General features: G+C 41.7%; 1 protein-coding gene across 2 annotated transcripts; it reads right to left on the reverse strand.

Moving 5' to 3' along the window:
* Positions 1–1691: 1691 nt before the first annotated feature.
* Positions 1692–23570, reverse strand: rabep1 (rabaptin, RAB GTPase binding effector protein 1). Of its 2 annotated transcripts, XM_017429190.3 has the most exons (19): positions 23416–23570; positions 20473–20601; positions 18536–18739; positions 17410–17570; positions 15552–15671; positions 14253–14388; positions 13566–13744; positions 12309–12416; positions 10708–11169; positions 10153–10257; positions 9935–10051; positions 7148–7246; positions 5654–5794; positions 5354–5543; positions 5231–5242; positions 3667–3722; positions 3317–3415; positions 2964–3080; positions 1692–2031 (listed from the first exon to the last, which is right to left on the reverse strand). In XM_017429190.3, exons 1-19 carry the CDS (start codon positions 23459–23461, stop codon positions 1930–1932), a joined length of 2583 nt encoding a protein of 860 aa, XP_017284679.1. In that variant the 5' UTR covers positions 23462–23570; the 3' UTR covers positions 1692–1929. The 2 variants fall into 2 exon arrangements, with proteins under 2 accessions (XP_017284679.1, XP_017284680.1); XM_017429191.3 differs by lacking the exon at positions 5231–5242.
* Positions 23571–24510: the final 940 nt, after the last annotated feature.

Raw genomic sequence — 24510 nt, forward strand, 5'->3', positions numbered from 1 at the left:
TATTTTTTGAACACTCTGCTGTTTTAGACATTTATATATCAAAACCTTCAGCTCATTCAGGAGATAGGTGCTGTAACTTTTGGGTTTCTGTAACTTTTATACGTTTTAAAAATATTTAACTTTAATTACAACTAATTTCCCCATAGAAATGCATTCAGATCTCTTGAATTCCTGAAAAAACATCTAAAATCTGCTTCTAAACTAATTTTCTCTAGTCTCTAGTTTATTTTTATTTTCTACTTCTTTTATTGTTTTTTTCATACCACGTTTAAACAAAACTAATCAGATAACGATGGTTTCAGTTTAACCTGAACAGCTTTTATATAAAAGAAATATTTATATTACATCGTGTAGAAATAAATAACTCAGGTTTTCTCTCTCAAACCTTCAACATAACTTCTGATTTCAGGTGAAAAAGCAAAATGTTTTTTTTCTAAATGTCTCCACTCAAACACGGACACAAGAAAACACTGTTTACCTACTTACAATTAATTAAAAAACAATTAAATAATTGGTTTATAACACATATCTGTCAACATGCTGAATAATAAGCACCTCCTAATTCCACCCATAAAAATGAACAAATTATTTAATTTAAGTTAATTAAATTGATTTTTTTAATGGTAATTGTGTTGTGGTTCCCTGTAATGTATTTATCGTTGTATTGATTGTATTCTCATTTTATAAAATTGTGTAGTTATTCTAATTTTGCTGCATAACCTTTGTTTTTAGCAACACAAATTAAGTTTTTTCCAGGGACAACAGATGAAAAATAGCCTTTTGGCCGATTCTGGTGCATTTACAGAATGTTATTTAATGTGAATTGTCCCGACCAAATAAATAAATAAATACCAAAAATAATTTCAGAGAAAAAGGAACAAATATAAAACCTTTATCTAATAAAACATGATCAACTTCTTGTACCTTTCATGGAGCTTTTAGGAAACCAGCTCAGAATCAGACCCAGTTTTTCACAGTTCTGGAGAGAAACGATCCGTTTTCCGTCCCGACGGCGAACACAGAAACCCAGACACTTTGAGGTCATTTAATTCAAATCAATTCACAGATAACACAAGTTCTTGTAGTGATGAACAAATCATTTCATGACAGTTTAGTCAAGACAGAAGTCAGAGGAAGGGGAAACAAACTTCTTTTTGGGTTTTAAAAGCTGCCCACTAAGATTTAAGATCTTCAGAAAGACATTAAGATCCTCAGTTCAAGGCCAATTTTAATTTGTTCAAACTCACCCGAAAAATAAACATGAACTAGCATCTCTGATTATTCTTCGACAGTCAGGAAAAATAAAAAAATAAATGTTTTCACAGCCTTAAAAAGTGGAGGGTTGGGCTTCTGTTAGAGCAACAAAACGAGCAGAAAGCAGTTTAGGATGTTTCAGAAATGGAAGGTATTGCTTGCGTTGTGTTAAATAATGTGCAAGTATTTTTCCGTCCTTCATCGTGTGGTTTTTTTGTCGCGGGGAAAGGAAAAAGGCGAGCCAGCGGGTGGACCGGAGCGATTATCCGCCGCTTTGAGCGTGGTGGCGGCGGGGAGAAAATTTGAAAAAGTGCTTCAGATGACAAAAACATTTTTGGTAGAGCTAATACAGACGGTCGTATCTACAGTAGAAACAAGACACAGGAAAACCACCGCGGAGGGGGCGGGGCCTCCACCCCCTCAATCCACAGTCAGACATTTTGGTTATTTACATTTTTTTTTTTTTTTTTTTTTTTTTAGTGTTCTTCTTCATTATTCTATTCAGGATGTGTTTAGAGACTTGAAATGTACACAACTCGTGCCGGGTCCGTCTGTTTCCTTCTTCCACAGTGGTCCTGGGGGGGGGTCAGATAATAAGGTCACCGGGTCAGGAGAGAGAAAAGAGAGGCGTGGGTGGATGGAGGGGTGGAGGCAGGCTTCATAGGTCAGAGGTCATCATGTGTCTGGAAGCTGGTTGATGTCAGTCAGGTTGGTGTCGTTGAGGATCGCTTTGATCCGGTCCAGTGACTCCGCCTGTCGTATTCGCTCCAGCTGTACCTGGGAGCGGAAACACACACACACGCGCGCGCGCGCGCGCGGTCACACATCTGCCCTGCTGGTGCTCGGGCTGTGCGTTTGGGATGACTCTCAGCTGACTCCACACCCAGCTTCAGCTCAGTATCTCCTCAAAGCCGTTTGAAAACTTATTTTTACTCTCTGGACTTTAACCCAACAGAGACTTGATTTTATCTGTTTAACTGCGTCGTTTTTTTATTTTTATGCTTATTTTATTCATTACTGATGTTCAGCACTTTGTTTCAGCCGTGGCTGGTGTTAAATTAAAGCGCTATATAAATAAAGTCGATGATGTGGCGGCCATCTTGAACTGGGCCGACTCCAAATGCTAAGGACTTTAGGACGTACATGCAGTGATTACTTCCTGGTAGCGTCATTAAAAATCTGTCCAGTGGTTCACAGGATATTTTGCTGACAGACAGACACAAACAGTTTATACGTGTGGTGCTCAGGGCACGTGTTGGCGTTGACTCTCGGCTACTACCACACCAAATCTGACCTCAATAACTGCGAAACTGACTGCGTTATGGACAATTATGTGTTAGCTGAGGCGGCCATCTTGAATTGGGTTGGTTCCAAAAGGGAATCAGTTGTAGACGCACATTAAATGATTGCTTCCTGGTAGTTTCACTAAAATCCACCCAGTGGTTCATGAGATATTTTGCTAACAAACAGTCATTTTTATCCGTATTAGGACCCTGTATTGTCTTCCACTCTAACCCTTGACCCTAAACCTAACCTAAAAATGACGTTCCACCACATTAGAACCGGGCTTTGGTCCCCAAAAGGACTACTGGTGTGTATACCAGGGAACAGAACCAGAACCACACAAGCAAACACAGACGGGAGCTAAACATCACCTTTCAGAGGCGGGCGGTAAAAAAAAAAAACGTAACACCGTAATTCCCGCTGACCTGAAGAGTCTGAGAGAGTTTGACGAAGTCCTTCTGAACGTGCTCGCTGACGTCCAGCTCCGTCTGCAGCCGCTGGGCTTTGTCCTTCTCATCGAGGACCTGGCTTTCCAGCGCGCCCTGCGGCGGACAAAACACAAAACAGCTAAATCAGTGGTGTCCGTCACTTTCTCATCAAATAATCAGCTCGACTCGTGATGCAGAACGGTCTTTGCTTCACAGCAGCTGTCGTGACACATTTAGTTTGTGAGTTAGTCGAACTATAACAGGTGGATTAGATGCTGTAAATGATATAATAATCTCAGGTTTTTATATTTTTTTTGTTTTTACCTGCGTGTCCAAACCCTGACACTGACCTTCGCACTGGTGACCTCTTTAAGCTGCTGCTCTAGGCTCGTCTTCAGGCTCTGGATGCTCGCCAGAGTCTCCGTCTTCTCAGCTAAACTGCTCTGCAGCTACACACACACACACACACACACACACACACACACACACACACACATTAACGATGATAGTCAGTTTATAGCTGAAGAGCAGGCCAGCAGGCAGAGATCAACTCGGCTTCTTCTGACTTGTTCAAAGCATTCGGAGCACTTCAGAAGCACAACATAAATAAATAAAAACGGCACAACTGGTTTTAAGCATGTTTATAAGAACAGAAGCCAGTTTTCTCCTCCTTTCTGAGACGATAAAAGCGAAAAAATACCTGCTCCTTTTCTGCTTTTATTCTCTCTAGCTCCGTCTTCAGACTGGAGAAGGACGCTGTGGAGAACGGAGATGAGGTTAGAGGATCACTCGACTCATCCGGAGCCTAAAAACTTTGTTGCTCTCTCTGGGACAATCATTCGGGAGCGTCAGTCTCGAACAGAGAGACGAAGCTGCTCTGCTGAGAGACGCCGCGTGCTCGGCCCAGAAAGAGATCTAAACGGACCGAAACGACAACAGTCCGAATATTTAGTCCCTTTAAAAGACAAGAGAACTGATGCCACAGTCATCAGCTGTATATCATTTCATAGAAAACCTTTAAAAAGTCAGAATTTTCCTCATTGTTTCCAGAAAAAGGTAACTTCAGCAGCTAAAACAGATCAAATTTATTGAATTTCTTACTTTTCCCACCTAAATACAGATTAATTTACAGTCTGTCATGACCGCAAAGATTCACAGCATCTACATATCACCTAAATATCTGCGTCTTAGACCAAAAAATGATGTTAATTAATTAGTTAATAATCGCAGAATACCACGTGTGATTTGTATGATGTTGACTGAAAGGTTGGAGCACAGATTTGGACCGAAATGATGCGTAAAAAACAGCCAACTGTGCTTGTTTTAAAGCTTATTTGAGCAGCACAGAAAAAGTCCTGCTACTTGTTACACCTTTAAATGCTTTGGCTGTAATTAACAAATTATAGGGAGTAAAAACTCCCGAGTTATGCTTTAATTACAGAACAAAGGAGAAGTATAAAGGTGTCTTATTGTTGTAAAGTCTGATTTATGACTCTCCTAAATGAGATTTTTAATCTCAGTGAGTTTTCTCCTGGTAAAATAAAGGATATTATAATAATATATACAATATTTAGATTCGTTCAGATACCCTGAAAGGCCATCAAACCCCATCCTCAGCTGCTCTGTTACTCGTCAGCAGGACAAACAAAAACATGAAGTAAATCGAAGAATAAGAACTTTCTAACAGCTACATAACAGCTGTCAAAAAACACACATTTTTTGCATGTGTATCATCTGTGATAATAAATAACCACTAAATACTCATTTGCTACCAAAAATCCACCAAATAATTTGTTAATAAATGAGCAAAATCAGCAGTCGGGTTTTGTTGACAACAATTACGCATCGTTTGTTTACATCCGAGTTCATTGGACGAATATCGAGTCGGTGAAATAATCGCTGGATGTAAAACAGAGTCGGAGGGAGAACGATGGATTCGGAGACGCCAGGTGGGAGGAGAAAAGGTGAAGTTCTTCTTCTACTGAAAGGAAGCGGCGACTAAAAGCTTTGAGGACGAGAGGAGACAGGAGAGCGTTAAAGCTGAGATATTCTGAACTCTAACAGGAGAATTTAATAATTTAATGATGTAGAAGTTGATAATTCAAGTCCAAAACATTGAAAAAGTGCGTATTTTGACAGCAGTTATGGCTTTAAAGAACGTGTGAGGGGAAAACCAAGCTCTATGTTATTTTATTTTATTCTCTCTGCAGTCGTTAGTCTAACAGCAGCGCTATTAATTACCACACGCAGGCAGGTTTTCATACCTTCCAGGATGTCTGTAAGACAGTGATCAGTAGAGATAAAACAGGCAGAAAAAGAGAAGAAATTTAAAAAAAAAAAAAGCCATTAGAAAATAAATCTTGAAGATGTTTTTCCTCGGCGCTCACCGATTTCCTCCTTACAGCCCTCGATCTCCAGCTGCAGCGTGTCCTCCAGGTTCTCCTTCAGGCACTGCTCCGCCTGGATCTGCTCCTTCAGGAACAGGATCTCGGCCTTCAGCTTCTCCTCCACGTGATCCGCCGACGTCCGCAGCGCCACCGTGTCGTCGCGCAGCTGCAGCACCAGGCCCTGCAGCTCCTGCGGAACCGTCACACCGAGCTTCACAAACCAGCGACCAAAAAAAAAAAAAAAAAAAAAAAAAAAAACACAGATTGGATCGGCCGTACGGTCGATGCGATTGAAGCCACCTGCACAGCGTTGGGCATCTGGAAGTCCTCTTGCTGCTGAAGCTCCACGTGCAGCCGGTGTTTCCCCTGCAGGCTCTCGTTGTCTCTCTGCAGTCGACTGAGCTCGTCTGCCACCTGCTCTCTGGACTTCACCAGCACCGCCTGAACACAAGCAGATCACCTCAACTCACCGCGCCGTCGTTCCCTGAACACCGTTTGAACAGAAGCCAGGCAGAGCCGGCGTTTTTAATAACTTTCCACACAGTGTGAGATTAAAACATCTTAAATAAAGCATCCAGCATCTTAAACAAATCAACGCAGCAGAATATTTAGTACGAAAACAAGTGTTTCGTATAATATTGTCTTTTTTTGGGGGGATAACGAGCTTTAAAAATGGTAAGAGAGCTCATTTCTTTTTCTTAAATTTACTTTTAGGATGTTTTAGGGAAAGGGAAACGACTGAGATGAGATGAGTCATAAAAAGCACCGAGTATCGGGTCAGAACCTCGAGCCGCTGAGGACCAAACGGAGTATTTTAGGTGACGTGAACTAGAAACAGAGGAGCTGCCTGCATTTATTTACTTATTTATTTATTTGTTTTATTAGCTTGTTGGTTTTTCTAAAAAAAAAAAGTGACTCTTATTCACTTTATTTCTTGGATTTAAAAAAGAAATAACACAGCAAACCTGATAAATCTGTACCGATTAAGACAAAAGTGGAAAATAAAAAGATAAAACTTTAACTTCTCTGAGTTTCTGAATGCTTTCAAACAGGAAACCTAATTGTACGATTGTTAGACTTTATTAACGCATTTAATCCTGTTGTTTTACCTCTGGTAGTAATATCATGTTTTAGTAGTTTAGATGTCCTGTACCTTTGTCATGTTTTAGCTTAGTTATCTTGTCATGTTCTGTAACTCTGTAATTTTGTTCTTGTGTTGTAAAGCACTTTGAGTCGCCTCGTGCTGAAAAGTGCTATATAAATAAATGTACCTACCTACCTACCTCTGATTTGTAGTGTTTTCCATATTTGTACTCATATTTTCAGTCTGCCTTTTAATCTGATATCAATCATTTCTGAGATCAGATGGTTTTATGGATTTCAAGCCTTGTTTTTAAACTGTATCATGACTCCGTCTGTCTTTTTACTGACATTCAAACGTATTTTATAAACAATGTCTTCAGTCAACCAGAGCACAATCCTTCCAGCACACTCCATTTAGTTTCTGATGTTTTAAAGCGCTTTACGTCTCTATAAGTAAAGGCGTTACAGTGAATATAACACCCAGGAAGCCACGAGCGCCATCTTGTCAGCTTATGTTTCTGGTTTGTGAGGGGCAGTGATGGGAGAACACCAGCAGGCAGGCTGCAGCCCACAAGCTGCCACGTTTTGTTTTTTTTAAAAGAAGAAACCGACGTTGCTTTCTGAACAGGCTGCAGCCCTGACGCTTTGTTTGTGAGGATATATTTATTAAAAAAAAGCAACAAACAAACCGATCCGGACGCGTCTGCTCACCATCTGCTCCTGCGTGTTCCTTTTAGCCTCGCCGAAGGCCTGCTGTAGTGTGCTGAGCAGCGTTTCTGATTCCTGGACTCTCTGCATGAGGCCCGACACCTTCGACACGCAGGGAGAGAAACAACAGTTAGACAAAAAGTATTCACACAGCGAGGCCGGCTGAAGAGAAAGCCTCCGGTTTGAGCCAGGTGTGAACAGCTTCTGACTAAAATTAACCTCTGATTTAGGAAGTGACAAAAGGCTCTCTTACGCTATTTGGTTAATGTGGCCGCGTGAACGAGCTAAAACTCTGACACAAAAGTATATCATGGCAGAAACATCTGCAGCTTCCTGATTCCTGAAACTGTTTTAATGAAGACAAAAAAAAAATGAAACACAGGTTTGCAATAAAACGTTATGACAGAAAGGTTTGGCTTTTTGTTTTGCCGGAGGCCCGACCCACCGGAACGAGGCTGGATCGGGAAAAGCCATTATCGCAAACTGTCTGTGGGCTCGTCGGTGGTTTTAGGGGCAATTAACGATGAAGAGCGACGCCACCGGCTCCCCTCATCCCATTTTAAAGCACCTCTCTTCAACACTGTGAAAACTCTGACTCTGTCACTGTTTACAAAAGCTCCTTCAAAACTGCAAATTATGTCAGTCGGACCTTAATTAAGTTCAGACTCCTCAAACACAGTCCTGAAAGCACCTGAACGAAGAGCTCAGGAACCAAATAATCTGCCGCTCCTGGACGCCACGGAAAAGCTTTCAAGGTCTCTGCATCGCTGATCAGATTTTATTTAGCACAGTGCAGAGTCGTCCACAGAGAGTCCAGGACTTAACGACAATAAGCACGGGAGTCTTTCAATTAATCACAGCAACATTCGATTTAATTCAGCTATGCCACCATTAGTCCTCATCACTCATCACATTCATGCATCCAAACCAGGTGTGTCACAGCAGAGAAACACCTGATAATATAGATTCTTTGACACACCCGATTCAGATGTTTTCTCTGATTTTCAAACAGCAGATCCCCCCCCCCATCCAGCCGTCGAGCACCGCTGATGTAAACAGAGAAATACGATGCTTCAGGCTCCATTTTTTCTTTTCCTTCACTGACCAGCTAGAGAATATAAGTCGTGCTGCTGTTGCCACGGTAACCTGCAGTTTGCTGCATGCGGAGAGTCGACCGACGGGGACGGAAGTTCCTGACTGACGGACTTTCTCGCTGCGACACGACGTTTACGCCAAGTTACATCGTTCGATATACCACCAGCAGATCCGACGGGCAGCGAAACCCCGACGGTGACGCTGGAGAGGCTGGACATCCCCTATCTGCAAATATTTTTATATAAAACAATCTTTGTTCTGCTTTTCAGCAGTTAAAAATAAAAGAAACAGTTCATTTTTGTTAAAAATGTTCCAGCGTCACTGAGCAAATGTGAGCATTTAACACATAAATTAATTACAAACGCATTAAAACGCTGCTTCTTGCAGCTTCTGATCAAACGACGAAGTGATAACTGCTGGCTCCAATCATCAGAGTGAATTTTAGTCTCAGATTAATGTGACGTGAACACCAATCAGTGAAAGCAACGACAGCATGAGTTTACAGCAGGTCCACTCGGCTAATTGCTCTGACAACAACACAGTTAGGAAATCAGAATAATTAACAATGAGCCCAGTGTTTCTGTGGCCTTTAGGTAACGCACCTGCAGGCAGAGCTCGTGTCCTCAACAAACAGGAAGTTAATAAATTCAAAAGTGAGGCTGACAGATGCTTCCTCGCTCTCACTGAGTCACGGCACCGTCAGACAAAAGAGGAACCAGGCTTCAAGGCCCCGTGTTAGCCTGGAAATCTAAGCTTTTAACTCTGAATACGGAACAATTCAAGGTAAAACACACCTCCAAATCACAAACAAGCATGAATTATTCAGCCTGAATGTGAAGAGACGAGTCAAACATCAGTCCTGATGAGTCTGAGCAGAAAAAAACAAAACTGTTGCATCTTTCTGTGCCGTGCAGATCGCGCTGATAACCAAGGAAATTATGAAAAAGCAACTCTGGTAACGCCGGAATCCGCCCACCGAGCAGAAATGATCTCAGCCAACATGGAGATGAGCCCATTCGGTCCAACAAGTGGTTTTAATCACAGCTTCAACAGGTTCCTCGCGCCACCAAAACACGTTCATTCCAGAAAATAAAACAATCACTTTGTGGAGAAACTGAACGCAGAATAAAAATGTGTTAAAGTAACCTGGTTGCAGAAACATTTAAGCCGAAAATGACAGACTTTAAGTTCGCTGCTAATTAAAAATCAGCATTTTAAATGTTAAAAAAGTACAGCATGAGGTCTTCAATCCAAACTGTTAGTAACTTTAGATGTTTTTTCTTATTTAAACAAAATAAATACAATGAAATGCAAACATTGGGCCACTAGATGGTGAGAACGTCTACATGAACGACAAATAAAAACACAAGAAGAACATTCTCAGCTAAAGATCGGCCCAGAACAACTGCAGCTTGTTTTGCTGTTTTGATGCTGTTTTTAAGTTCCTCTATTGTTATAAACCGTTGCAGAATTTGATTAAAGTTTGACAACGACGGGATCGAGATGAAGTGAGACGGACGCTCCACATGGATCCACCAGAAACAGGAGTTTTAAATAAATCTCTGCTTTGGAAGCGTTTCTAAAAGCATCAGTTTTTTCCCACTAAAAGTAGTTTGGATGACGGCCTCAGCCCTGAACTAGACATCAGTGTAGTCGTTTCATTTTCAGCTCTTTAAAAGTTTGAACGGCACAGACCTTAGCGGCGGTTTCCTCGTTCCCTGCTTTCACCGATTCTTCCAGATTCTGTTTCTCCGTCATCGTCCTCTCCAGCTGATCGTTGGCCTGACGCAGCATGACCTGCAGCTTCTTCACCTGGGGGAGGACAACGGCAGACATTTGCCTCCTGTCAAACGGCTGATCACACACACACAGTGCCTTGTTGCTGCTGCTGCTGTAAATGCAGCGACACACACCTGGTCTCGCGTCTCGGCCTCCTGTCCCTGAATGGCCTGCAGCTGCTTCTCGTAGTTCGAGCACATGTCGCAGCGCCGGCCAAGCTTCCTGCCCGCATTTTTCACCTGGTAACGCACCGAGAAGCACAACCACACGGCACCAGTTCACAATCGTTTCTCAGCACCTTCAGCACGGTTCACGTTTGGAGTTCCTCAAGGCTCCATTCTGGGAACCGCCCTGTTTTCATTATTTATGTGGCATAAAACAGACAAATATATTTCACCTTTCGCCTTTACTGAATCATCTTAATGACATCAAAGCATAAATAATAGGTACTTACTTTGTTTAATCAACTTCCTGTATTATAAAAAAAAACAGTGTAACTTACGACAGCCTTTTAAAACTGATAGCAGATGAGAGATAACTTAGATTACAAAGGTGCTCCTACAGAACTGCCTAAGTTAATGAAATTATTCCTCTTTTCTTCCTAAAATAAATATTTATAAATGCAAACAGATAATTAGGTGATTTTGTATTGGATTAAATGTTTAGTGAAGAGAAAGGTTCTGGTGCACCTCTTGCTGCAGCAGGTTCCACTCGGTGTCGCTGACGAGCCGGTAGCCTGCAGGCGGTAAGTAAGCGCTGTCCGGAGCGTGAGAGATGCTGGACAGCAGCGACGCCGTCTCCTCCTGCTCCGGCGTCATGGCTTTGATCGCCTTCTCCTGGTCTTTAGTCAGCAGGAAGTGACTCGCCGTCAGCTTGATGGAGCTGATGGACGAAGTCTCACCAAAACTAGTGTCCGTCGCCCCGCAGTCGGCCCCGACCAGGGGCCCAAAGTCCGACTCGTCCAGGTTGCTGGCCGACTTGGCCTTGTGGTTGTGACCGCCGAGGCCCTGCTGGGAAGACAGCGACGAGCCGAGGCTGTCCGTGGACTGGACCCTCCGCAGGTTGTCCTTGTAGGTGTCCGTGGGGCCCCCGGCCACGACGTCAGCGTCTAACGAGTGCATTGAACCGTGGGCGCTGTGGTTGGTGTGAGGCTGGAAGAGAAAAAAAGAATAACTGCTAAGAGCTCCGAGGAAAGTGTAACAAATGTGAGTCTATAACACAGAGGCAAAAGAACAAGGTAGGGAGGTAAATAAAAAACAGTTTGTGTTGCATACATGCAAAAATAAATGAATAGGAACTACAGGAAACGGTTACAAGAACTAAGAAAAAGACTCAAACAGCAAAAGCAGAAATCACTGCAAGAACTAAAATTGAAAAAAGGCTCCCATGATCCAAAAGCATTACTAGAAAGGGTTAGAGCAGGGGTGTCCAATCCTGGTCCTCAAGGGCCATCATCCTGCATGTTTTCCTTGTTTCTCTGCTCCAACACACCTGATTCAGAGGTTAAACCACCTCTTCTTGTTCTGCAGAAGCCTGTTAATCAGCCATTGATTCAAATCAGGTGTGTTGGAGCAGAGAAACAAGGAAAACCTGCAGGATGGTGGCCCTCCAGGACCAGGATTGGCCACCACTGGGTTAGAGGAACAAAGAAAAGGCTCCTGTGGTCCTAAAGGACTACCAGAAATGATTATATGAACAAACAGCACCACGATAAAAAAAACTAAAGAAAAGGTTCAAGTCATCCTAAAGAATTAAAAATGGTTCTCATGACCTGAAAGCACTGCTGGAAATTCAAATAAGAACCAAGAAAAGGTTCCTGTGGTCTTAAAGCGCCTATTCTCTTATAGAGGGTGTATTTTAGAGTCTGCAAAAATGTTGATTTCCATCAGCAGGAAGTGACAAATAATATCATGTGAATGCCGGATTGCAGGTCTTATATTTGCTCCAAGAGGATCGATGTCACTCATCCTACATGTTAAAATGTGACGGCTTGATAACAAAATCTGCATCATTTATTTAGGTTAAATACAGAAAAATAAAATAATTGATTTTCTTCTCCAGTCAGCTTTTCAACACAAAGCACATTTGTAGAAAATCCAGGACTCCCGAGCGACGGAAACAGAACATCTGTGAGGATTTGAGCCACAAAAATATGTTTTTTTTTCCAGTTTCGAGCTGCGGGAAACACGTCACACAAGGACGAGCGTGAAGGTCAGGCTCGCGTTACTCCCCGGGGAATAAAATATGACGTAACACGGAGACGAAGCGTCGGATTACAGGAAACACGAACCTCCTCGATGCTCAGCCGGAGGAAGTCCTCCAGAGGCTCGGTGTTGTCTCCGCCGTCGTCCTCCTGCAGGTCCTTCACCTGGCTCAGACGCTCCTTCTCGTCCTCCTCCTTCAACGCAGGAAAGAAAACTTCTGTCAGAACTTGTTGCATTTTTTATTCCATCCAGTAACTCAGATTTACCCTCAGTGGAGCGATTATTAGATAAAACTGGGAGTGAGACACAAAATCTGCTTTTATAACGACATTAATCTGTGGTTTAATCTAACAGAAGGTGGGAATTTCTAAAAGATTAAACAGTTTCTTACAATCCAGGTATTTCTTTTAATTCATTTTTACATAAATAAGTAACTGTTAATGTTGAAGCAACACTTTTTAAAAATCCACACACTTTTATAAACGTTATAAATGCTCTTTTCTTTGTTAAAACTAATTAAAGAAATGTGTAGTTTAGCAACACATGATTTATTAGCAAATAAAAGTGTGGCAGGTGAAGGTATTCCACTTTATTTTAGTAATAATGTATTGATGAATAATTTAAAGGGACGGTGCACATTAACCCACAGAAACGCTTCAGTATCGTGTAAATACGTCAGATTTAATCATTCATTTGCACCTCTGGACTAAATCAGGGTATAAATTAAATTAAATCCACAATGAAGTGAATGTTTTTTGTCTTGCAAGAGCAAAATTTAAAACATCAAAACGAAACAGTGCCTTTTACAACTGCAAACCTGATTCTTTTCTGTATCAAATACATAATTAACAAAAATAAAACTATATTTTGGCAGTTCAGTTTACGACACGGCTCCGACTAGAACCACAAAACATTTTATTTCAGGGCTTTAACTTTGACTTTGGTGCCGTTTTCAGAGAATCAAACTGTGGAAAACTTCTGAAGGTGCCCCGTGGAGTCAGGATATCAGCAGCGAATCGTTCGGTTTTTAATTCGCCTCCTCTCAGATTACAGCCATCAGGCGCTCGCTCCGCCTCGACCAGGAGCCTCGGCTTCCTGGAAACGTTCCACCCCGTTTCATCGCTGCCCCCAGAGACGACCGGCCTCGTGTTTTTAAGAGTTGGAGGCTGAGAACGAGTCAAACCACCAGCCTTCCAGCAGCTCGGTTTATTTCCTCCAACCTCTCTTTGGGAACAGAAATTAATAAATCGCCTGTGGAACCTGTCGGATTTGAAACCTGAAAGCACGTTGTCCGGAGGACGTAGACCCACATCCTGTCTGTAATCGTGCCGAGCTGCCGTTACCTGGTCTTTCTTCTTCATCTCCTCCACCTGGCGGAGCTGCTCGGAGGACAGGACGCTCTCTATCCTCTGCATGTCCCTCATGAGGAGGCGCTGGGACTCCAGGAACTGGTCGTTGGCTCGCTGCCACGTCTGTTTCAGCTGGTTGTGCTGCTGCCGCTCCAGCTCCAACTTGTGGCAGACTGAAAAGCGTCAGAGAGGCGTGGAAGGACTTTAATCTGGATTCAACAGGATTCCAGTAATAGTGTTTGCATGAGCTGCACAGAAAATATTCAATCAATAAGTCGTGCCCAAGTTACATTCCTCTGCGCCACGCCAGTGTTTGCGCTTATCCAAACAATGAATAACTTCCTTATCTCCCAGAACGTGTTTTTCTCTCGTCCCAAAAGTCTGTTTTCTCTTTATCTGCAACAATACAGTTCTGGACTGGCTGACCCTCCGGAAGCAGCCAGGACTCAAAAATAGACTCGGAGCAAGGCATCTTAATAAAGATGTGCTGAAAGTGGGTGTTTATTGTAAGGAGGCGAGTTCTGTCAGGATGAAATGGTGCAAAAACACTAAGGTTTATGTGTTCACATGACGCAAATCAAACAGGACCACTACACCTCAGAAAGACTTATCCTAAAGGTTAGTTTTCATTTTAAACGTGAACTTCCTGCCGTAGTTCACACAGGAAGCTTTAGAGGTTACCATCATGAAGCTCTTTCCGTAGTTTCTCAGCGTCTTCCTGCAGGACGGACTTCTGGGTGTTCAGCACAGCCACGTACATCTCCAGGTCCGTACGACACGACTTCTCAGCCTCCAGGACGTGATTCAGCTCCTTCACCTGACAAAACAAAACAAAAGCAAGCTCCGGGTTATTCAGCCGCCAGAAGTGACCACATCTGGACAAAAGAGTGGAGCAGTGGAGTGAGACGGAAACCTTATTGGACAAATATTTAGATAATTGAAGCCTTATATCTACTGAATATTAGAATTAGGTGTAAAATGACTGTCCGCGCACCAATCAGAGGAAGCAAATTGAGCTAATGAGACCATAAAGACCTAAAGGAAAAACATTCTTCACCGTTTCACGACGTTTTATTTCTAAATGAGACACGTTTTAGAGCCAGGTGACAGCAATCAATACATTTAAAGCCACCGTTTGTGTGAATAACCTCCGAAGAACGCAAATCCACCACGACACGATCAGATCAACTAAACTAGAGCTGAGACCTGAATGACGGCTGAAAGAGCAGAACTAAAGCCGGCAGAGCCAGAGCTAAAAGCTAAAAGAGGCAAAACAGTGGCTAAAAGCTAAGGGTAGCAGCTTTCTTCCTTCGGCTGCTCCCGGCTGAAGGGGTCGCCACAGCGGGCGAACTCGCCGGATGCTGTTCCTAACGCAACCTGGGCCTCGAACCCGCAGCCTCGGGATTACAAAACCGAGGCGATAACCGCCGTCCGACCGCTCCTCAGCAGACAAAAAGCCTTCAGCTAAAATTACCTCAACTGTAGCTGAAAGCTAAAACGGAGCAGTGTTAAATGTAGCATAAAAAGTCAGAAACAGAGCGAAAGATTTCAAACAGCACCGAAGGAACTCAAGTATTTCGACGAGGAATTCTGTTTAAAATAAACCCAAATATTTTGAAAACTATAAAAGCTACAAAAATAAAAGCTCATAGCATTTCATTCCTAATCTAGCTGAACGTTTTAATGGTTAAAAAAAAAAACAAAGCATAAGGAAAATATTTTATGTCCAAAAAACTCTAAACAGAAAAACAAGGATTTGAGCTGAAGCCACTGAAACGCTGCAGACTGTCAGCAGACGTCTGCTTCTAGTTTTAATAATAAAATCACCAATTTCACATTATTATTACCACTGAAAGAAATTAAATCTATAACTATCAGCTTTGATGAAAGTGTAGGAACAGTCTTCTTGTTGTCTAATCAATCGGTTTGATTTGTCAGAAAGAGAAAGAGAGGCTGCGGAGAACGAGTTTGACGACTAACCTTCGAGGCCTCCAGCTCCTTCACCCTCTCCTCGGCGGTGCTCAGCTTCGCCTTCAGGGCGGTGATCTCCTGCTCCATGGGCATGACCACCGAGCGGAGCTTCTCCGCGTCCTCCTGAGCCTGAGGAGAACGTCACGCCGTGAGACGCCGAAGCAGACGGCAGCTGCAGAGATCGCTCGTTTCTCCGGGAACACGGTCACCCGGCGCGATGACGAATCGAACCCAGCGAGTCACTAACCTCGGGCCTTTTGTTTGCATTTTCAGCACAGACTCGAGTCACTTCAGAAAGACTCGTTTGAAGTTACACAATGCTCTATAAAACATCTTTAATCCTTTAAAAGAGGAATCCAAACTGCCCACAAACGGATGCTGATGTGCAAAATGTCAGATCAAATCCTAAATCTGAGTCTGTGTCGAAGAGTTGAGTGAAATTTATTCACATATTTCCACTTTTCCTGCCTGGAACAGACGACACTTCAGAGTTCGCATTAATATTTCTAAAAATAAAAATAAAACCTTGATGGTTGTCGTATCAGGTTAAATTAAATCAAATTATCTGGAGTTTGGAGCTCGTTGGGGTCCGTCTTCTCCGTCCTCCACAGCTCAGGGTAACAGGATGAGTGAAGGTGGTGTGGGTGGAAAACAACAATCCGATAAGAATCTCCCTATTCTGCAAATCTTTCCGTGTGTTTTCTGCAGACTTTATCTTGTATCGAATTGTTCAGCTCATTCTGGGAATCGATGATCTGACTTTTGGTTTTTGTCACTTTTATACTTTTTTAAAATATTCACTTTATTTTCAAATATTTTGCTCGAAGAAACATAAAGATCTTGATTCCTTCAGAAACATTGTTCTCCTCGGAACAAACCGGCTCTATTATGCTACTGTTAGCTATTAGCTACAGTTCTGTTACTGTTAGCAAACATTCTGCTAAACTTAGCTTTCAGCTAGAACTTTTGCTACTTTTAGTACTTCCCTACCATTCTTCCATGTTTAGCTTTTAGCTATATTCCGCTAATTTCAGCTTGTAGCTAGCCTTGTGCTACTTTTAGCTTTTTGCAAGGTTTTTGGCAGCATTTACCTGTAGCTACTTTTAACTTTTAGCTGGTGTTTACCTACTGTTAGCTAGCATTTTGCTCCAAAAATACTGTTCTGCATATTTTAGCTTTAAGCTACAGTACTGCTAAACTTAGCTTTTAGCAACCATTCTGCCAAATTTAGCTTTCAGCTAGCTTTTTGCTTCTTTTAGCTCACAGCTACAGTTCTGCTACTTCTGGCTTTTAGCTCGAACTTTTGCTACTTTTAGTTCTTTGCTACCATTCTGCCATGTTTAGCTTTTAGCTACAATCCACTACTTTCAGCTTCTAGCTAGTCTGGTGCTACCTTAAGCTTTTAACAACATTTACCTTCACCTACTTTTAACTTTTAGCTGGTGTTTCCTGCTGTTAGCTAGCATTTTGTTACTTGTAGCTCTTAGCTAGTGTTTTGCTCCAAAAATACTGTTCTGTATCTTTTAGCTTTTAGCTAATGTCCTGCTCCTTTTAGCGTTAACGACCCAGTTTCAGATTCTTCAGCAGTCGTTCGGCGTTCTCCGTATTTTCACAGAAAACGTAATTTCTCTGGTTAAACGTAGCAGCAGCTGCCAGCAGCTGAGAGCCTCAGACTTCAGCTGCGAATGTTTTCTGAAACATTCAAACCGGTCGACCGTTCGGCTCGATCATTCAGTAATTTATGTTCTTATCTCTGGACTTCGTCTTGTTTTTCTTTTCTAAACTTAGAAGAAAAAAACAAGAAAGTCGTAACTCAGTTCTCCGTCTCGGAGTAAAACAGGAGCTAAGAATTTAAAAAGTCTCGTACTTTCTTCATCTCGTCCTCCAGGTTCTCCTCCTCCTGACCCTCAGTGAGGCGCCGCCTCAGGTCTCCCAGCTCCCGCTCCATGGCCTCTCGGTACTGGTTCCACTGGGCTCGCTCCTGCTCCAGGCGCTGGTGGAACTGGACCTCATATTCGCACACCGTGTCTGTGAGGGAGACGCACAACGAAGCCGCGCTGACACAAAAAATCAACCCCGAACTGCCAACTGTGCAATAACTGAAAGGTTAAAGACGCTCCGCCGTGCGTTCGCTCCAATAAAGTCAGATTGTGCAACATAATCATATAAAACCTAACTTACTGTTTATGGGATGTAACAGCAAAATTTAACTTTTATATAATAAAAAATTCTCACTGCTAAACTCCAGGGTCAGCTAGGTTTTAATCCCACTAAAGTTGTGACAGTTTTTGCCTTGTTAATGAAACTCTCACTGGATGAAAATCTACAACTGATAAACTTTTAAGAGCACATAAATGGCCGTGACTCGGTAAAATCTACGTACATCGAGCTGAAGTTTGTCATGGTAGTAGCTGAGAGTCGCAGCTCATGCTCTGAGCGTGACATCTTGAAATATCGCGTGAGATCAGGCGTAAGGTTTGAAGTGTTAAATGCGAAGTAAAAGAAATCAGCTTCACGTTTAAATCAAACAAACTGAAACACCTTTGCCGTGAGTTCATTTGGACACTTTAAGGCAAACCCATTTTCTTCTGATCTTCGGTGAGCAGAAATTTAGGAACAAAACAAGAAGTCGGGCAAAGATTTAAACCCGAAAAGAGGAGCCGACGGTTCGAAGTAACTGACGTGTTTTTTCCAGCCACCTACGCCGTCGACACACACGTCACACAAACAGCGTAGCCTGAAAACGTCACACTCCGACAACAGGAACCAGTAAAACTACAAGCAGACGACTGTGGTTAGGACTATAACTGTGATTCAGAACTGGAACACGTTTCTGACGCTTGTTTTGGCAGTTTTTTGCTCCAAAGGGCAGACTGTAGAGCAGCTCAGGAAAGAAATCTGTGCAGTTATTATTATTTTACAACCAGTAATGATTCAGTGAGACAAACAGACATATTCTGGAGCTCCACTGCGGCGGCAGCAGCTCTGATCACCTTTCATGATGGCCTGCAGAGAAGCCACTTCCTCCTGCCACTGGCTGCGGACCTGGTCGATCGCCTCCTGCTTGGTGTTTTCCGACACAGTCGCCACGGCTTTGATGGTCTCGATCTCGGCCCGGGCCTGAGCCAGCTGGGCCTCAACCGAGCTCAGCTCGGTATGGGAGTTCTCCAGCGCCAATTTCTGCCTCTTCAGCTCCTCTGAAGGGGGGGGAAGGAGACGGATCAGAGAGCAGAAGTGTAAGAAAAGACATCAGGGTGGACAGAAGACGAGTGCAAAGGGTCAAACGTCGCAGCGTGGAAGGAGGAGCCGCTTGTTTATGTGAACTTTACGAGTTTTTAAGACTTCAGCAGAACCAGAAAACTAGAATTTCTAGCTACTCTGTGCCCTTTTGTGAATGATTTATCAAAGCCAAGATGCTGGCTGACAAAGTTTTAAGACTTGCCTTCCTAAAAAAAGAGAAGGGTGGAATGGGTCTTCCCTGTTTACAGGATTATTACCATGCAGCCCAACTGAGGCCTTTAGTCTGCTTGTGTTCACCATCTTACACGGCAGCATGGAAGGAAATAGAAGGAACAGCAATAAGAGGAATCCCAATAGCAGCCCTACTGAGCGATCATAAGTTACAGGAAGAACTACAGATCCCTGAAGACTCCATATCAGGGAGCTTCCTCAAACCCTGGCAGGAAATAGCTAAAATTTGCAGAATAGGAGAAGTATCTAAATTTCTGAGGTGGTGTGCCTATGATTCAGATTTTACTCCAAATAAAATTGACAACAGATTTAAGACATGGGTCTCAAAAGGCTTGACTAATTATTATTCATTTGTCCACAAAGGAATATTTAAGAGTTTTGAGGCCTTACAGAAAGATCACGGACTGGAAAAAGAGGATTTTTTTAGGTACCTGCAGGTGAGGCATTATTTTAATAAAAATTTGAAAGATCTTTTGGGGAGAAGTGGTTCAAGTTTCATGGAGGCATTTCTATCACTAATTAAGCCAAGATCAGATTGCAAAATTATTTCCAAATTATATCAGGCTACACAACTTTGTAAGCAGGAGAATACGGAATATATAAAGAAAAAATGGGAAAAAGAAATGAATGTAATAATCTCACAAGAAGGTTGGGAAGAAATATGTCAGCTGCCGTGGGTCTCGACCGGATCAAACACTTGGCGGGAGTTTTGCTGGAAAAACGTCACGCGATTTTTTGTTACACCTGTTCAGAGACGATTTACAACCAACGGGGATGCCTGCTGGAGACTGTGTGGGTTCAACGGAGCCGACCACCTCCATGTTTTTTGGGACTGCCAGGTATTGAGACCATATTGGGAAGAGATCCACAAACATATTGGGAATGTCTTCAATGTGAACCTCCAATTCAAATGTGAAACACTGTACCTGGGCAACCTACAGTTGAACACATGGACCAATAAGGACAAGAAACTGTTGGCTATTTTGCTGGCAGCCAGTAAGAAAGCCATCACCAGGAAATGGCTGAAGTCAGACCCGCCCACAGTGGATGAATGGATTGAAATTGTTTATCAGATTTATGTTATGGAAAAGATCACCTTTTCCCTCCGTGTGGAAAGAGAGAAATTTTACAAGATCTGGTCCAAATGGACTGAGTATGTGAAACCAGTAAGATCCGAGTTTATATGATTGTACTTGCGAATCGTGTCGATCCCCTTTATGTTCTTTTAGCTTTAATTGTAATTCAACAAAGTGGTGCAGTCCCCATTCTATTTTATTTGTTTTTCCTTTTTTGTTTTTTGTTCAATTTTGTTAATTCCTGTTATTGTTTAAATGTGTAACATGTAAAAATATTAGAAAGGCAATAAGGAGGATCTGAAATGGAGGAAGTTGTAACTAACAAATGTGATTGGAATTTGTCTTTCTCAATAAAAAGATAATTACAAAAAAAAAAGACTTGCCTTCCTTGGACAGGTACAGCTCTTTGAATTTGGCTCGTTTCTGGTTGAACTCGGCCTCCAGCTGCTGCTTGAGTTTGATGAACTCGGTCCTCTCCTGCTCCAGAGCTGCCACTCGCTGCTGGAGCAACTCTTAGACGACGAAGAAAAACAAAACAGAAATAAAAATTTAAAAATGAACAGAGGGGCTGGTAATCAGCTGTTGATTGCATGTAATTAAAGACGTAACAAATCAGCAACACAGCCCGCAAATTCAATGTATTTAATCACCTTATTAAGCTCAGTAATCAGGTAAAATTAGCAAGACTGTGAATTAAAGAAAGGACACTGATAAATAATCCCTAATATAAAACCAATTACTCAGAAAACAAACATAAATTATCTTTTTTTCTGCCATTTCGTTCCTGTTAAGGTAGAAAACTGAAAATATTCAACATCTAAACATTGTTAGGGTGACAGTTTGGCTTTCTTATTAAGCTTAAAAATACATTTTTATTTATGTAGACTAATAAACAACCTAAAAAGCAGCATATATATTTCATTAGGGCTGTATATAATGAAGGTTTTTATTACTGGTTGCTATAATCCAACAAAAAAAGAGCTTTACAAAACTTTAAACCACAACAGTTATTTCAAAAAAGCAGAAAAAAATTGTAATAAGAATTCAAAACAACTTACTGTTCATGGTTACTTAAATCAGACAAAACAAATCCCTAATTTTATTTGTTCCCTGTATTGTTTAAAGTTTAAAATAAAGCATTGGTGGCTCTCTAATATACCTGTAGGGTCAGACAGCAGCTCGAACCTGATTCAGTTCATCTGTTATTTAAAAGCAGACAGACGGCGACGTCCTGCAAAAAACCCAGACGGACAAACGGAAACATTCACAAGCAACGAGCAGCAGCACGGCTCGGTCACCGTCATGTGACAGCTGAGCCAAACTCGGCAGAAATTCCTTCTCTGGATTCACGTTGACGCTCCTTCCCAACGTCTCACAAGTGAACTGAACCTTATTTTTATAGCTACAAACACAAGCTGGCTGTTCTGAAAGGTTTAATTAAATCATACTAAAAAAAACACTAACATCATATAAATAAAAACTTTGTAAACAAGTAAAGCCCTGAATGACCCGAAGGTCGACCGACACCGATTTGTCAAGATGTAAACGCTGATAAAACTTCGTATAACTTGACTTTCCAGCCGCTCAGAAACACATTAACGTCTAAAACCAATCAGCTGAAGCACAGGATGAAAAACGAGAACTTTTAGTCTTTAAAAAAAACACTTTCAAGCGAATTTAAAAAGGTGCTTGAAGTCAAACACAAAAGGTTTATCTGCAGTTTGAAAGAGTAGTTTTTCCATTTAAATTGATCTGCAATCCTGAAACGCGGGTATGCACTCAATGTAAACAAAGCACTTTTATCTTTGTGTGCTTCACTCAACATATATGAGCGTGAATAATAACACCCAAACGCCGTTGTTGACCTGTTTTCAGTCACTTCGGCCGCTTCTGGTCGCTGACAGCTGCTCACAAACTTGAATTTAAGGACACATTAACTATCGTTGTGAGAAAATAAAATGTCCAGGTTTTGTTTCTTCTTTAAGAATCCATTTGACCGGTTTTCATGACTTTGCACAAATTAGATCAAACATATGCTGTAATTTTAACCTACGTTTATTACTGTGGTGTCAGAGATCATTTACCCTGTTTAATCTGTGAAACACGAGTTCTTAAAAACAACAAAACACTGCAGAAAAACGACATCTTTAGTTAAAAACTCGACATTTTGTTGTTCATAGGAGCCTAATAGTGTCATATGCTGAAAGAGCTGCAGTTTATTTGTCATATATATATGTGTTAGGGAGTTTAAAAAAAATAAACTGAGATATTAAACTCCCTAAAATAAACTCACAACTTCAAAAGTATTACGTTAGCAGTCCTTTCTGTCACAAACATCACACCGTCAGCTGATTTTGTATTAACCTGAATAAAAACAGATAAAGAAAACTAACAGAAACTATACATGTTTACCCCGGTTTCTGTACCCTTCTACGATTTTATGGAAGCGTTTATCAGGAGGTAACTAATATCTAACAGCTGCTTACTGATGTGTTTTGGAGATGATAAAAATCACAGATTTAGATGCTAAACTGCACACAGCAACAGCTGCGGCTGCAAGTTTGGAAAACTGCATGAAAATGCAAAGTGGCGTTAATTTGAGGAGGTGGGTTTTGGAGGATTTGCAGTAAAATGTTGTCAAGGGAGCTGCTAAATTGGACAGGAAAATCTGTGCTTTTAATGCAAAGGTGTGAAAACTTACAGGACATTTTACAAAACAAAACTTCTCAGCCAATAAGACATGAAGAAGTTGGTCCCTGATGTCCAAACTCTGGAAGTTTAAATGTTGTATAATGAATATCTTGAGAGATTAACTGGTTTCAACAGGAGCTTTGAAGTTACCTAAATAAATGTCTTAAAGAATCTGAAGCTTGATTAATGCATGATTTCCCTGCAAAACAAACACAAGGTAAATAAATGTGTTGGGTCGAGCCTCCAAGGTAGGACATAACAAATAAAACAGGGCTGAAATGATCCATAAAACCCGCTTTATAGGCTGTCAATCCAGGACCAAACCCACCTTTGGATTAAACTAGTCATCTAGCTCAAGCTACCAGCTAAAACAAGGCTTTGTTTTGTTGTTAAATATGACAAGACTGCTGCTCAGCAGCTCACAGCCTCGGCAACTCCAGCCTGGTTTAAGTAATATTCTTAAACGCACACAGTGCGTGATAATAAATGTTCAATAAGAGCCAGTGACAGCAGTGACACGTCGCCCTGATGATGCTAACTGGCTAATGTTGTCAAGGATGCAGAGGCCGCTGCCATCAGGGCTGCCAACCTTCAGGCTCTCCCGCCCCGAAAGGCGTCAAAAGCGGGACATTTACCGTCATGTCGGGACGACGGAGGGGATCCCGAGGCCTCCTCGGCCATGGTTTCCAAAGGAGGGCTTACGGGGTATTACCAGAAAGATGGAAAAAGAGCTAGGAGTGTCCAAGAAAACAGGCTAACATCACAACCCCTGTTAAGCTAGCGCGAGAGGGGAAAGCGCTTTCCGGTTGTAGTTTCAAAATAAAACAGGCGTTCGCATTGAGGGGGCATTCGTTACGAACTATGACGAAACCCTATAAAACAGCATAAAACCTACAAAATATTTAAGCTCAGCTGCGATGTTTTAAAGTTAATAATAAACCTTTGGAAGCGATTTTTATTACTTCGCGCCTTTAATGTATTATTTTTTTATTTTGAAAACAACAAACGCACTTCCTGTTTGCGTCCGAATAACACAAGTTTCTCTGTTTCCGGTGCCGTCGTTCAAAATAAAAGCAGACACTTTTGACATTTTTACATTCAAAATCAAGTCTGCTCCTTCAGGCACAGAAATATGTTTCATTTACTTGCTTTAAATTAATCTAAAAAGCCCACGCTGTTCAAAAATTACTTTATGACATATTTGCAGCTGTACATAAAACACATTTTCAAATCCCTAAAAAGTAGTGAAACATCAAACTGAAATAAGCAACTGCCAATAGGAGCTACCTGGACGTTTATGCAATATCCTGTGCTGGTATAGACACTATTTTCTTTGTTCTGTGGAAATTATGTATGCATACACCTTTAAAAAGGATATTAGATGGTATTAAATTTTACAGATGAAGATTGTTTAATTTTCAACCGTCCATTATAGCAAGTAAATGTACAGCAGTTGACAAAAATGGTCATATCTGGACTTTATTTATTTTCAGTACAACAGTCCAAAAAATCATCATTGTTGTGGTTTAAAATTACAAATAGCTAATAAGTTATTTGTAATAATAAATTCACAAATAAGTTCAGGTATCTGGGAGTCTTGTTTCCAGTAATGGGGGCGTTGCTTCGATTGGTCGTAGTGAAGAAAGAGTTGAGTCAAAAGACAAAACTCTGGATTTCCTGCTCCATCTACGTTCCAACCCTCACCTGTGGTCCTGAGGTTTGGATTAGGA

This window comes from Kryptolebias marmoratus, linkage group LG13, assembly GCF_001649575.2.
Source record: "Kryptolebias marmoratus isolate JLee-2015 linkage group LG13, ASM164957v2, whole genome shotgun sequence".
Taxonomy (NCBI): domain Eukaryota; kingdom Metazoa; phylum Chordata; class Actinopteri; order Cyprinodontiformes; family Rivulidae; genus Kryptolebias; species Kryptolebias marmoratus.

Bases quoted from the DNA above. Each gene is read 5' to 3' on its own strand.
- rabep1 (XM_017429190.3), bottom strand. From the start codon at position 23,461: ATGGCCGAGGAGGCCTCGGGATCCCCTCCGTCGTCCCGACATGACG. The intron at 17,571-18,535 runs GTGATCAGAGCT...TCTCCCTCACAG, and splicing joins TCTGCAGGCCATCATGAAAG to ACACGGTGTGCGAATATGAG. The intron at 11,170-12,308 runs GTTCGTGTTTCC...TTTCTCTTCCAG, and splicing joins TCCGGCTGAGCATCGAGGAG to CCTCACACCAACCACAGCGC.